General features: G+C 40.2%; 1 protein-coding gene across 3 annotated transcripts in view; it reads left to right on the top strand.

Moving 5' to 3' along the window:
- Positions 1-15801, top strand: part of lpin2 (lipin 2) — a 27473-nt gene continuing 11672 nt past the window's right edge. Inside the window, exons 1-5 of one of the 3 annotated variants that reach the window (XM_061732555.1) lie at positions 1-153; positions 8534-8734; positions 14052-14147; positions 15075-15418; positions 15512-15619. In XM_061732555.1, the coding sequence (XP_061588539.1) occupies positions 8543-8734; positions 14052-14147; positions 15075-15418; positions 15512-15619 (740 nt within the window). In that variant the 5' untranslated portion in view covers positions 1-153; positions 8534-8542. Of the gene's footprint in view, positions 154-6394; positions 6757-6965; positions 7082-8533; positions 8735-14051; positions 14148-15074; positions 15419-15511; positions 15620-15801 lie in introns of those variants that run through there. The other 2 variants (XM_061732553.1, XM_061732556.1) reach the window with 2 other exon arrangements.

Genomic DNA, 15801 nt, shown 5'->3' on the forward strand with positions numbered 1-15801 from the left:
CACTGGTCGGTCACGGGGGTCCGGGCAGGGACACGTCAAGAGTTTCACTGGCAGCAAAAAAAACAACAAAAAAATTAAATAAAAACATGGGGACCTGCTGAAGAAACATCCCAACACCCTACACCAGCCGAACCCCGCTGAAGTAACCGAGAGGTAGGAGCTGAACGGACCATAATAATAACCAAGTTAATGTTAATGTATATTTCAGTCTCCCATCAGCTAGCGGAGCTAGCGTGTGAGCTGGCTAGCCCGTTCTCTTTACAGCAACAGTGAATTGATATCACTCTCAAAAATGACTGGACTGGGAATGAATTAGTCACGTTAAATGAGCAAATCTCCGGGTGTAAAGCAGCCGCCGTGCGGGTTTAACGGGACGGTGGAGCTAGCTGCAGCTACAGCACCAGCTCCATTCATTTATCTATCTGTCTGCTGGTGGCTCTCTCATCATGACTCCAGCTGGAACTGATGGAGAAAAAACACCACTGACTGGCCCGCATTTTGTTATAATCTGAGCCCTGGTTTGATATCGTTTCATTTCCGCAGTTCCCTAAAGCTTGAATTATGGTCCTGCGTTAAATCGACGCAGAGCCTACGGCGTAGGGTACGCGGCGACGCGCGCCGTACGGTTTACGGTGTAATGCGGGACCATAAATCAACCTTTTAGACGTTTCGGTCTGGTGTATTTACAGCGTTGCTGATTTGAAGTTGACACGCACAGCTACACACGATGGGTTTATTATCCATAGGGTTGCCAACTCCCTGAAAAATAAATTAGGGACACCTCATCACCTTTTAAGCCCCTTTTTTTTAGTGAGTGAAACGATTTTTTTAACTATTTGACTCAAACCTGAATCCAGAGGGGTATAATCCAGGTGCCATAAAGTAAAAATCCTGTCCAGCAGTTGTTCCAACCGGTCACTAAACCAGCTCCTCTGCAGGTAGATGGTAGGTTGTTAATGAAAACACCTGTTTTAAAGGGGACCTATGGCATCTAATCCCTATTTTAAACAGGCCTTTATTGTCTTAAAAACAAGCTTTTGATTGTTTTTTCTATATAAATTAGAAATTTGAGTGGGCGGGGCTATGATAATGAGGCACTGTGCTGATTGGCTGCATGAATGACGAGATACACCGCTACGAAAAAATGGCGGAAGCTCCGGCGGAGTTGCACCGTGTCTTAACTGCATGCGATGCGAGCGAGCGTCAGCGCAAAATCAGTTCCATTGCTTTATTTTCTATTGGACTGTCCTAACTGGCCGCAGCGCGACGCAGCGCGCCGTTTTGAGCTGAACATTTGTCGGATGTCCTGCTTCTATTTTCTTCCTGCCACTCGAGTTGAAAGCCGGTTGAAAGCGCTGTAGGAAACGGTCTCTATGATACCTCCTCATTTCACTACAAAAACCTCAATAAAGTGGCAGCTGGCTGGAGGGAGATGGACAGATAGCGTCCGATGTCACGCAGTACTACGCGATAGTCGGACGCTCGCATACAGTTACACAGTTTTATAGTTGTGGGCGTGGTTTGCATTTTGGTTACGTAACGAAAATCAGCAGAATCTGAACGGCTCACAGAAGCCACATCACACTGGACGGCTCATCCGGGCGGCTGTACAGACACTGCAGAATTTGGTTGCTTTCCTCCTCCTCTGAGTTGGCAGGCTGAGGGGAGACCGCTGGTGCTTTGAGACTGACCCCATTTCAAAATTGGTCTTTTTTTTTTTTGTAATTCAAGTTTTTATTTCTAGTCTTTGGTGTTTGACAGTACAAAACTTTACATTGTGAGACATTTCTTATTATATACATTACATGTTATATTATGGCGCTTTTCCACTAGTACCTACTCAGCCCGACTCGGCTCGTCACGCATCGTCCCGGCTCCACCTGCTTTGTTCTCGTTTGTTTTTCCACAGCCAGGTGAGAAGTGGGCGGGTTGGGGTGAAGCTGCTGTGACGTACTCGATTGCGCAACCCCTTTGTTTGTGTCGGCGCAGATGAGAAATCAGCTGGAGCCGCGAGCGGCTGAGAGTAAAACAGCCTGTGGATCTGATCGTTCTTTATCGCCCGTCTACATCCCTTTTTTAATTATCTCGTCAGCCACCAGGTTTATGAACATCTGCACCTCAAAGTTGGATCACCAAACAGACGTTTGCGCTGTATAATAAAATCGCTGCGAGCCGCCAGTCGTTCTTGCGTTGACTCCCAGCTTCCTGATTCAAACGTCTGACGGCCCCGCCCCCTGACCAATCAGTGGCATGGAGGGTGATGACGTCAGATCCAGGGCCGACTCAGCACACTTAGAACCTCAGCAGCCTCTGTACAGAAAAAGTATCTGCTTGGCACGGCTGTACCCGCCTCGGCCCGTAGTGGGAAAGCGCAAGACGGGGGCGTGGTGAGTAGAAGCGCGCTGAGTAGGTACTAGTGGAAAAGGGGCATTAGTGACACAGAAAAACCAAAATAAACTAAAGATACAGTGTGAACGTTACTGTTCGAAAAGAGGGCATATTGATGGTTACATAGCTGGAGAGCATATCCATACAGTGGATTATAGTGCTGGATACAATACTGGAGGGGGGTATTCATATTGTAGGCTCATCAGGCAATGTGATGTGAGCCCAGAACGAGTCCCTGACTGGTGCCTTGGTCTTGTTTGTGTTGTGTTTTGTTCAACCTGTTGAGCATGAGTTCATATGAAGCTGTCTTCTTTATCATGATGTTTATCCACTCTTTCAGTTCAGGGGGTTTGGGTGTTTTCCACAATTTAAGTATTGTCCTGGCAGCCGTTGTAGTCCCTGCCATGATTACAGAGAATTCTCTGCTTGTTATGTTGTGTATTTGGCTTCTGTCCCCTAATGGGCATAATCTGGGAGATAATGGTATGTCGCTACCCAACCAGTTGCTCAGATTGTTCACGACCGTTTTCCAGAAAGGCAGAATGACAGGGCAATCCCAGATGCAGTGTAGTAGAGTGCCCAAAATTGGTCTTAATTTAAGATTGATTCAAAAATATTTTTAATTTTGTAAAAAAAACAAACATTGAAGCACATTCAAGAGGTGTATAATCCAGGTGCCATAAAGTAAAAACGCTGCAGTTTCTGGATCAGCCTGTACATTATGAACACGGGTTTTCACTAACGACCATCTACCTGCAGAGGAGCTGGTTTCGTGATTGGTTGGAACAACTGCTGGACTGGATTTTTACTTTATGGCATCTGGATTATACCCCTGCTTGAATTGAATTAGATGTGTGTTTTTGAATGCCATGAACGCATGGAAAACAAATTATTATCCAGCAATTCATTTAATACAAAATAACAAAATGAACTGAAATAGGTATCTTTATTAAACAGAAACCTGTCCTGCTTAACTTAAAATTATAAATTAATATAAAACAATAGAAAGAAAGCAGAACATCCATTCTGTAATAGTGCAAAAACAAAAGTGCAAACAGAAAGTCTGTAGAAAACTTGTAAACATATTTGTGCCTCAAATGCCATGACTGTAAGCTACAGTTGTAGTAAAACAGAAAAAATAACTTATGAACTCAACAGCTCAATGCCATTTTCTATTACCATTTTATGACTATTTTTTGACTCTCACAGTAATATGGGACAAAGTGCGTCCCTTTTTATACGGGACCTGTACTTTAGTTTATAAATACAGGATGATTCAGTTTTTCAAGGCACGGTTGGCAACCCTAATTATCGAAACAGATGAAATGCCCTGAGAAAACGGCACGAAACTCGTGTGTGTTAACTTGTAAGCATTTCTGACACCTCAGCAATCAAAATCCCTTCCCTGAAGTGGTACCTGAAAACTCAATCAGCAAGAACCTCAGCAGTTGTTAGACTAGTTATGATAGTACATTTCAGCCCTGTTTTATTGGTAGCTTTGAAAACTCAGTTTAACTAATTTGTCTATAAGTCTATTTAAAACCCACTTAGAAGATGTTTGGGTTAACTGTCAAAATTTAAGACAGTTTTAAGCCTAGGCTTCGTACACACATGATTCAGATTCAGATGACTTTATTAATCCCTTTTGGGAGGTTCCCTCGGGGAAATTGATATCTCCATCTCACACACACGGCACTGTCATTTACAAATCAAACAGACCAAAAGCCAAACACCCATATAAAGATAAAAAAATTCAAAATAAAGATAAAAATAAATGGTAAAGATAAAAGTGCGGTGCCATTAAAAGAATGATATGGATAAAAAAAGTGTTGTGTAATATTGCACAAAGTTATTGCACTGTCCTGGTTATTGCACAGTTATTGTACACGGGCTGACCCCCCACAGTCCCTCTGTTCTTCAGTTCTTCTTGGACCTCCTTGATAATTACCTAATGATAATAATGAATACATCACCTTATCAACTTGTCATAAAGTTCTGCACAAGTCTGTAACTGACTGTTATTTAAGCCGAGTGTGATGGAGCAGGGAAACATTGAAAGACTCTTACATGGTGCACGGTTTTGGACTATCACAGACAAAAGATCGCTGTCATGAAAGAATCGTGAGAATATCTTCCATCGAGCGTCCAAATTGGCTGTCCTAGGTTGTACAATGTGAGCAGTTTGATCATGTCACATTGCTCTTGCACCAAAAAGTGTCTGATATATAAAAGTCTAATGATTAGCCAATTAAAAGGCAACTTAAAGTGACATATTAATGAAACTCACAGCAGTTCCCAAAGAAAGAGAATATGGAAGCAAAACCAAGGAAGAAACCAAGTTTTATGGGACTCTGAGAAAGAATCAAATTTGTTGGATTTGTCAGAGGTCAACACTATGAAGGCATTGCAAGTTATTGCACATATTGTTTGTATATTATTTTTTGTATCTCATTATCATTTGCCAATTTCTTTAAGGCATTTTGGGCAAACATAAAAGCTATTACAGAGCCACCGCAGCACATGCTGTTAATGCAATCCTACATCCCTTCACATCAGGTAGTAACCTAGGACTCAAGAGGGCATCAATCATTGAAAAAGTCAGCGCATACCATTCTTGAAGTCTCACCCAAGAAAAATGATGAGACGTAATGATCTTTTACGACTTTAGAAACTACAGTTTATAGGAGCCTTAATACATGCAGGGAAGTAGTGCTTAAGGATCAGGATTGAGAAACACTGAATTACAGTATAATGCTTTCACAATAATTATATGGCCTCCATATGTACAGATATATTAGGAATGGAATCGGTGATTTTATGATGTAATGTACAACATGCATACTAATTTTAGCTGAATCTTGCAACACTCTGGAGATGAGGTAACATTTTATAACATTTTTGAAAATACTGGCTTTGATATCTCCTCTCCAGGTTTCTTTCTCACAGTGTGAGGCTCTAGCTATATATATACCAGTATTAACTTTAGAGCCTCAGCCTTTTCCGATTTGTGAATCACCATATCTGCATCTGCCAGGAATTTCCTACAAGGTGGAAAAAATAGGAATGAAATTGTCACTATGGTGAAGAACCTTGAGTTTTCCAACACTTCAGAATGTTGGCGGAAAAAGATTAAATCCAACATTGTTTCTCTCAGTTTGCTGCCATGATTAATGTTACCCACACAGTGATTTGACTGAGTGACTCAGAATTTGCTGGAGTTTAGCGTTGGTATGGACTGGTTTTGTCAATTCATTCAATTTAAAAAAATGTATGTAAATACTGTATATAAATAGGACTTATTCATTGCTCTTGTCACAAGGAGAACAAGTCATCAATTATCTACTCTCTAAACTGGTGTAATTTCTTTGTTTGTGTTTGCAGAAGCTTTAGCAAATGCAATAGCATGACAGGCTTTTTCTGGAGAAGCCTCTTGCATTAGTTTTATCTTTGGCAGCCACTTAAGAGCAAAACACACCAGGAAGATACTGGAGGCCAGGTCAGGGAGAATCCCTCTGTGATAAAACAGGTTTTGTCATTAGAGCATGGACTATGGAATGTATTTGTGAATGTTTAAGCAATTTATATTGATCCTAGATACACAATGGTCCTTATGGTGATGTTGTTTTGGGTATTTATAGATTTTTACCTGTTTTGTAATTGAATTTCCTGGATGTTAGGCACAGTAGTAATGACAAGAAAAAAAAAACGAAGTCCAGTACACTGAATATTTCATATGTTGACCCCAACATGTTACTGGCAATATGTCCTCTTCTCTTCCTTTTGACATGTCATGCACAGAAACATGCACATTCTGCAAAGATTGTAATGTACATGTGACTGAGGATGAGTACAGCTTGGTTATTTTCCTGAGTTTTGCCCTTATCAGGGGAAAACATTGACATGAAGTAGCTCTCTCTTATCAGACATGCAATGCTGCTGTAAAAATGCCATGCCATTGGCTAACATCTTGATGTCCTGTCAGCTGACTGTTGGAGCACAAGTGCTTATTCTGCAAGGAATAGCCCAGGAGAAAGATGACAAAGTATATGACAGTGTTACACAATTGCTGCTCGTTGCAGACAGGATCTGTATTTACCTCTGGGAGGGCTATTCCAAGATGATTAGGTAGGCTCTTCGGAATTCGATTGATGATGGCAGGGAGAAATTATTGTGAAAATCTTTGGGCAGAAGTTATTGATCTCTGGGGAGTATCATGAGGTGGATAAGTTCAGGCCGGGTGCTTCACTAATAGTGATGAAGAGAAGGAGATCTTTGGGTGACTGGGAGCTCCTGGGAAGCAACACAGAGGACTACACAGACAATAGTGAACAGGAGGAATCCTCATCCTTGACGTCGTCTTGGTCCCTGGTAAGTCAAAACAGATTTCCTAGTTGGTCTCAGCCTCAGGCATGAGGTGGAGGAAATAGGACTCTTTGGTTTGGCACGGTGCCACACTCATTATCGTTGCCAAGCCTGTTGGTTTAACAACCCACACTGTGAGTCAAATAGATTGTCAGTTTTAAGGCTACAATGAATACTGTCGGTCGGCTTGTTTATGATCTTGAAGGGGACACAGGTTGTGTGTGTATGCTTAGGCTCAGTTAGATTAAGTAAAAAGGCTATCAGCAGATGGAGCATGTTTTTTTACTGCCATCTAGATAACTGAATCCTGGTTCTTCTCCACGCAACTCTTGTAAGTATATAGATGTTTTTGTTGTTGAGTTCCTAATTGCCCAATAGCCTTTAGAGATTCTTGGACTTTCAGTTTCTTCTTCTTCTTCTTGACCATGATGTGCTATTGGGTTATAGTCCCTCAGGTTTGAGTCCTGTAAATTCTATTTTGTTATATTTTATCGCTTTTTTAAACTTTAAATCCTGCTTTTTATTTATGTTTTAATGTCTTGGTAAAGCAGTTTGAATCACCTTGTTGTTGAATTGTGCTATAGAAATAAACTTGCCTTGCTGTTTACAGTGAGATTGTTCATGTCCAACTGTATTTTTGCATCAACATTATACTAACGTCTAGCAGGGACCCTATCTACACTATCGCATAAGTGGAATGACATTTTGAATCTTATCAAAGGCTTGAAATAGCATTTTTTATTAAATAGCTTTGTTGCCCTCTATGCTAACATTGACTCCGATTTAGCTGAAAATACAAAACTGCATAAACGCAGTTTTTGTGTGGGTGGATGGTTTAAAAAATATTTGAGAACCTTTATTTGTTCGCAGCAAATGAAGCTGAAGCTTTTGATGTGATTTTTGTTTGTAACGCTCTGGTTAACTTTTCCTGAGCATTTTAGTGCCTCTTCTTCATACCCTACCATCCGACTATTTGTACCCCTCATTATTGTACTCATGGAGATACACGACTGACCTTTTTATTTGGGTTTACATAAACACAATTAAGTCAACAGGGGAATGTGCTTACTGGCTAAAATAAACCAGACCCTGACCTAAGCAAACCAAAATGATGTTTATGTAGTTAATGATTACACGTACCCTTTTACTGTTTGTGATTGACTTCACATAATCAGATTCAGTAAAGGTCCCACAAGATAGTAGGACATGTCATGTGGTTTTTGTACAGTGTTGGCCTCTCTTGTTTTCTCCGTGATATACTTTCACTATAGTACTTGTGAATGAATTTACAGCCTCACAAAAAGCTCATTATGAGGTACACATATTGTTTTAGAAACTGCAACATTAATCTTTATTACCCATGCAATTTTAGCCTAAGGAGTGTGGTTATACTAATAGTTGTGAATGAAAACAGGATGCCGCTACTTGCATTGTAGCAGGACTGTGGGGTCTCTGTATGCACATTGTTTTGATGCAGCCATTTGCTCATCTTTCTAATGTTGCTGACATGGAATAAAAGCCAACGATAGGATACCAGTGAGACTGTAAACAGGTCAAGAGATAACGGACACAGCAGGCATGTGAGGGCCCTAAGAGATGAAAGCAGGGACAAATATGACAGTCTGTAAGGTTGTAGTTGCACGAAAACACATTTGACTGAGATTCTTAGAAAGGATATCGAGTAAACAGGGGAAGGGTGCATATTGTGCAACTTTTACAGGGCAGAACATGATTCTTCCTGTTCTGCCAACGCAGCTAATCACGTTTTGTTTTTTCCCTCCAGACAGGCACCATGAACTACGTGGGCCAGTTGGCAGGTCAAGTTCTTGTAACCGTCAAAGAGCTGTACAAGGGCATCAACCAGGCCACATTGTCAGGCTGTATTGATGTTGTGGTTGTCCGCCAGAGGGATGGCACGTACCAATGCTCACCATTCCATGTGCGTTTCGGCAAGCTGGGTGTCCTGCGATCCAAAGAGAAAGTGGTAAGCTGTTTTATTTTCTTCCTTTTTTTAATCCTGTGATAATGTGCATTAATAACAGTGACATTTCCATGTAGTTTACATAGATTGTATTGCTGCTTTCTTAATGATACAGCCTCATTATGTCTCTTTCTTCTCCTGTGGATTAATGGCATCTCACTGGAACACTGTGTAAAGGACTTTTACAAAAATTATATATTTTAGCCCACTAATGTCACTTGTGGAGCAAAAAGCAAATCTGGCGTCATTCCCCCCATTTTTTTCCTCCTTCATTTGTAGCTTTTCTCCATCATTTTGGGGTTATATGGTTGTTTCACATCTTATTTTGCCACTTTTTGTCATATATGGGCAATTTAGCATTTTTACTGGTTATATTTTTTTCCTTTTTGTTGTTTTCTTTGATTTTGTAACCATAGTGTGTCAATCTTTGTCTTTTTTTTGCATCACTTTGTCCCATCCATCCATTTTCTATACCCGCTTTGTCCTTTGCAGGGTTTTAAAAAAAAATCTTATGATAATGTGCATTAATAACAACAGTGACATTTCCATTTAGTTTACATAGATTGTATTGCTGCTTTCTTAATGATACAGCCTCATTATGTCTCTTTCTTCTCCTGTGGATTAATGGCATCTCACTGGAACACTATGTGTAAATGACATTTACAAAAATTACATATTACACTAATGTCACTTGTGGAGCAAAAAGCAAATCTGGGGTCCTTTTAATACTCTGTAAGACTATATTGACTTAAGTAGCACATTCCATAAGATTTTAGTCCACATTCTCACTACGAACATAACCTGCAAATTTAGTTCAGACCTTATTTGACAGGAGACTCTCTATTGGGGCTTTTCAGAAAAAAAAACTAAAATTTGGTGCTGGTGCTAATGCTGGTGCTAATGCTGGTGCTAGGCCAGTGCTAGAGCCAGTTCCAAACAGGTTCTACAAAGAAATTGATTTCTATTCCACTGGCCAGGGAGCACCAGAGAACCAGAACCCCTTCGTCATTTATTACGTCTCTAAACCAGAAGCAGGAAATCTATAAAAGAAATGTGAAAATCCCTCAGAATGGCAACATCCATCCATCCATCCATTTTCTATACCCGCTTTATCCTTCGCAGGGTCTGCTGGAGCCTATCCCAGCTCATTGCAGGCTAGAGGCAGGGGTACACCTGGACAGGTCGCCAGTTTATCGCAAAAAAATAGCAACAATGGGGAAAAAATTTCAGTATGTGCAGACAATGATCCTGGCCCAAACAATCTTGTTTGGAGTGCGGAATTTACCTCATGCAGCTGTCCGCCATCAAAATCCTCAGCGTTTACGTTCCAGGACGACCTTAAACCTGTTCAGAGGAAAAGGGAGATCAGAGGGAGAGGATGAAGAACAGAGAAAAGATCAATAAGAATGCATCCAGATTTTCCCCTTTAATATATGTTTTAAACTCACAGAGGTTGTTAGAAGGTTGCATAGTTTTGGTTGGTTGGAATCATCACAGCCCCCACCATGACATAACAGTTCTTGGATCTGGCCCAGCAAGGTTTTAGCACCAGTTTTCTTGTCACCAAGTCGGTGCCTTCCTCGCAGCTGGTAGTCGAAAGGAAAAAACTGGTGCTATGTCTGGCACTAGAACCAAACTAGTACTGGAACCGCTTTGGTCGAAAAGCCCTATCTGAAAGATTTAAATACATGTAAAAAAAAGCATGACAAATGGTGTTGCAGTTTTGATGTGAAGAAAACTTTATCCTACGGCTCTAACTCTTTTTAATTTGCCCTCATCGATCATGTACTTTCTTATGGTACAATAGATGTACAGGACTAAGTCAGTGAAATAGTGTTTTAAACATTAGTACACAGTTTTCACTCTTTGATAATATTTTAAGCCACAATACATGTGTTAAAGGGGACCTATTATGGCTTCTAATACCTATTTTAAACAGGCCTTGAATGTCTTAAAAATAAGCTTTTGATTGTTTTTGCTAAATAAATTAGAAATTCAGCCTATGAGCCATGTCTTTATCTTCCTATTCTCTAACCTCATTATCTATGCGGGATTCTGAGTGGGCGGGGCTATGATAATGAGGCACTGTGCTGATTGGCTGCCTGAATGACGCGATACACCGATACGAAAAAATGGCGGAAGCTCTGGCCGGCGGAGTTAGTTGTGGGCGTGATTTCACGCATCGGAGGCCAACCTATGTAAATTGCACTTTGGTTACGTAACGATGGGAGTAGAATCTGAACGGCTCGTAGATCCACATCACACTGGATGTCTCATCCGGGCGGCTGTACAGACACTGCAGAATTTGGTTGCTTTCCTCCTTCTCCGAGTTGGCAGGCTGAGGGGAGACCACTTTATATATGTTAAAGCAAGAAAAAACGTGTTTTTCATAATAGGTCCCCTTTAAAGAGTGACCACTTGATAAGACTTTAGGTTTGCTTAACTTCTGGCTTTAAGATGGCCATTTATTGGCTTAATATGAACGTCTAAAATATATACTTGCATCTCCCCTAAGGTACAGTCATTCAAGCTGTCCTTTCAATAAAATTTCCCACATCACAGAAAGCATGTGATGCCACAGTTTCGACGTGGATAGAAGTTAAATATTTAGCATTAACATCCCAGACTGTGACTCACTTAGGGGAATATTTAATGTTTGTAGAACATATCAGGAGAGGTTCTGGATTTTTCTCCCACAATAATAGAAAGGGAAAATAAATCTTGTGATTAATTGCAGGGGGACTGTTATTATTTTTAGCCCCCTCTTGTCTCTCGGGAAGTACTAAAGAGTTTCCTTCATCCCTTTTGCTTTTTAGCACCTTGACATTGACCTAATTATTAGGTTGGAACAGCAAGTAACACCTGTTTAAGTAGTAATTTTCTTATAGTAGTAGAATGATATAGAGTTCAATGTTGGTTAAAATATAGATATTAAAAAGCATAAATAAACCCACATTTTTTTTGTGAGTTTGAGTTTCTCAGATTATATGTGAGCCTATATGAGGTTTTTTGTTATAAAGTTGATAGTTCACACTGGCTAAAACCTGTGTTTTTGCAAAACACCAGGAGGAATGATGACTTCATCCTAACTTCTATTTATAGAACAATTTTGTAGCACTCTGATTTGAAGCTCTTTTACTCACAGGTGGATCAAAGTGGACCATGATTGTGAAGGGCTGACATTGTCTCACCACCTTCCCAGAATGCTGATAGGGTTGATGGGGGGGTGAATGAGAGGTTTCCCTGGCAACAGCTCTACAACGTGAATGCGTGGGAAGGGGAAGAAATGTGCAGAAGGTCTCAAAAAGGGCTCTTGTGTAACTAAGAGTTATCCATGTGCTAGATTTTCATTCCGTTTGGGCTGTGGATGATGTGTGTATTCCCATTCATCGGTCACTTCGGATGGCAACCAGGAATGTTTTTGGAGTCGTGTTTGAATTTGATAATCTTGGGGGTGCAATGCTAACGCACTTGCACAAGCACTTTTTCTGTTATTTCATTCAAGTGAATACAAGCTCTCATTCACAGTAGGTGAATGAAGTAGATCTTTTATTCTGTTGCATTATTTACTGGGACTTTAAATTCTCACCCACTGTTGTACAAGTTCCCCATAGCAACCTCGGATGGATGAAATTACATCTTGAAGTTGCATAGAAACCACATCTGCTACCAAAGTCACCTACACAGAAAAAACAATGCAAATCACAGGAGAGAGAAAAACAGATTACTCTGGTAGCGGTTTATTTTTTTAATTTGTATCGATGATTTTGTTTCAGCCTACAGAGAACTCATTCAAAGTCAGCCCCTTTCTGTGCCCGACGTTAAATGACCCGTTTTTTATTTTTAATTTTATTTTTTCAGAACCTTGACACCATTTGTGGTGTGAGGTTTCTGAAAAAACGCCAGTCTGTTGGGGTTTGCCTGGAAAACTTGAATGGCCTTGTTCTTTTGGCAGGAGCTGAAGAGTGCAAGCCTAAAACCCTCATGCTTCTTAGAATTTCTAAAGCCTGTTGGCAAAGATGGGGCCTCAAAAGCCTGCCAATTGGTCTGACAAAGCAGAAGGCAAAGTAAAGTTTTTAAAGATGGATGGATTAACAGGCATTTTGATGCTTAGTTTTTTGCTGTTCTCCTCGTGAATTTCTACTGCATAGGGCTTTACAGTTAAAATAAACTATAACTTTCTTGGACAGCAGTAATTGTGGGTTGTTGTTGGCTCTGCCTGTCTGGACAGAGATCAATCCATCCAGCCTTGTTGTATACCGGTTCATTCTGTTTAGGGTCACAGCAGGTCTGGAGCTTATCCCAGCTGTCATCCGACCAGAGGCTCGGTGGACCCTGGACAGGTTGCCAGTCCATCAGAGACCTGCCCATCCAATCCAAAGTTAACAAAGAGACAGCCTTGAGAACATAAAGCATTGGTGCTGCTCACGAGTACTGATTGGTGGGCAGTTCCCATCTGTCTCCAGAGTTGTGCATTCCAAACCCCTTCTTCATGCTGTGTTAAAACACAAACACAGATCTCTGAAATGCACCCCTCGCTGGACAAATTAACTGTAATGGCTCAGACGCCGCAGTCACACCGTCTTGCTATCAAAATTGATCTCAAGGGACTTAACAGAGAAAGAAACATGTTACACTCAAGCACATAAACTGTTTTAACTCATGTGGATTCAAAGAAATGTGTCCTGAATAAGGCTGTTCGATTTTGCCCAAAAATAAAATCTCGATTTTTTTCTTTCAAAATCCGATTTTCGATTACGATTATTTTGTGAATTGACAAAAGGCAAAGAAATGATTTCAAATATGCTGTTTTTTTATTGAACATTTGCCCCATTGGACTTTAAGTGCAAACTTTGCTCTTATTAAACCAAAAAGGAATGAATAAAGTGCAAAACTCTGTAAAATAAGTTGAAAAAAAGTTTTAAAAAATATAATAAAATATAAAGTTTTATCTCTGAAAAAAAAAATCAAGGAACACGAGCCGGTCTACCCGGTGGCATGTTCCAACGCCCCCTCCTACACTAAAGAGCCTCTCCCATGGGGCACTTGTCGCAGGTATCAAGAGTTATTTCCATCAATCATTAATATGGTATCAATCATTAATATGTGTGCAGACAAGGTAAAAAAAAAAAAAAAAGTGAAAAATCGATTTTACGATTTTCACGTTTTAACATCGTTCTAATTACATAATCGCGATTACGATTTAAAATCGATTAATCGAAACAGCCCTAGTCCTGAATGTCATGCGTACAACCAGCCCCGACTACATTCTCAGTTTTCCTGCCTGTTTACAAATATATCTTCTGCCAAATTTTTCCAGATTGACATTGAGGTGAATGGAGAGGCGGTGGAACTTCATATGAAGCTTGGTGACAATGGAGAGGCCTTTTTTGTCCAGGAAGCCGTGCAGCAGAATGTAAGTATATTAACGCCACAGACTGGAACACCAGTTTGAAAAATAAAATGAATACCGTTTCATCAAGACTACTGTTACTTTGTAGACCATAGTAGTTACAGTTCTGAAAAGGCATAACATGCCTTTTTTACTGCCTACAGTAGTCTTGTATTAAAGATAGGGCTGAGCGATATATCAAGATTTTTTTTAATGATTTTGATATAGCTTATTTTGTGACAAATTGACTTGAATGTTTTATTTGAGATTTGCACAAATGTTTTGTTATATACAACTGTCAACCTCAATGGAAAAGTCTGCCTGTTACTGTCTACACATTGTATTAATTGCACAGTGTATTTTAATTTAATTGTTATGCAGGAAAGGGATATTTGTTTTATTTTATTCAAGAAGCATTTTATTCTATATATGCAGGCAGTTTATTTTTATTTCATTTGTTTTATACATTTTGATATTGTACAGACCTCTGTTAATAAAGGTACCTGTGTGACATTTGGCACGAGGCTTTGTATTAAAACTGACTGTTTTTTTAAGGGTTTGCCTCAGAAAAAAATGAAGCTAACAGAGATGCTATGCTATAATGCTTTGGGGGAAACCCCAATTATGGCACAGAAAAAATATCTATATATATCGAGTATCGCCATTTAGCTAGAAAATATCGAGATATGACTTTTGGTCCATATCGCCCAGCCCTAATTAAAGAGGAAGGTCTGCTTTATGTGAGGAAATCATTTCTCCCCTGTTGTTCAGCTGCTGTACAGTTGGCCTATTCCCCAACTTCCCAGAGGTTTTATTGGCACATCTCCTGAGTTACAGCAACTCTGTTGTATGGCAGATGATTCACTATGTTTTCTCCAAGTATAGCAAATGCCTCTTTGGCCAGTTGTTGTTTAAGCATTCTTACATGTTCCTGCTTCGTTAATTCGGCAGATTGTCCCTGCCCACTTGGCTACTTCACCAATTCCCACTGAGAGTCATCTGTTTTGGATCACGGATGTGGAGAACAGAACATCAAAAGATCTAGAAGATGACCCTGCGGAACCAGACGACCCACCCGATCCTCCTGCGCCCATCACTACCACAAAAAAGAAGAAGAGACGGAGAAAGAAGCACAAAGGAGACCCCCGTAGAGAGGAACTGACCCCACCAGTGTCAGTCACAACTAGTAATGCTGTTGCTACCACATCTGCTGCTCTGTCTGGCACTGGGCAGAATGAAGAGATATTTGAGATGGACCTGAGCTCTGACGAGGAAGCCGCAGTGCATGTCTCAAGGTAGGTTCACAGGAAATGCATGTTGCTGTAGCAAATATGTTCAGAACGCTTTAACTCTTCTTTTTTTTTTTTTTTTTGACACCCTGGTTTTAGGTCACCTTCAGTTACCATCATGCGTGACATTGACCCCAAATTACCTGCAGCGAGGCATAATACCAATGGTTACCCATTATCTGATGGGGAATGGCAAAGGAATGATGGGTATGTATACAGGGTTTCCGCGGGGTTTAAAAATGTATTAAAAAGTGATAAATGAAAATTGCCAAATTTAAGGCCATTAAAAGTGTTAAATTCACTGTCAGATGTATTATTTTTTTTTAAATTGGTATTATTTTTTACCTTTTAGATTTTAAGCAGTCTATTTTATTGTCATTCACAAAGTG

This window comes from Cololabis saira, chromosome 10 (assembly GCF_033807715.1).
Source record: "Cololabis saira isolate AMF1-May2022 chromosome 10, fColSai1.1, whole genome shotgun sequence".
Classification (NCBI taxonomy): Eukaryota; Metazoa; Chordata; class Actinopteri; order Beloniformes; family Belonidae; genus Cololabis; species Cololabis saira.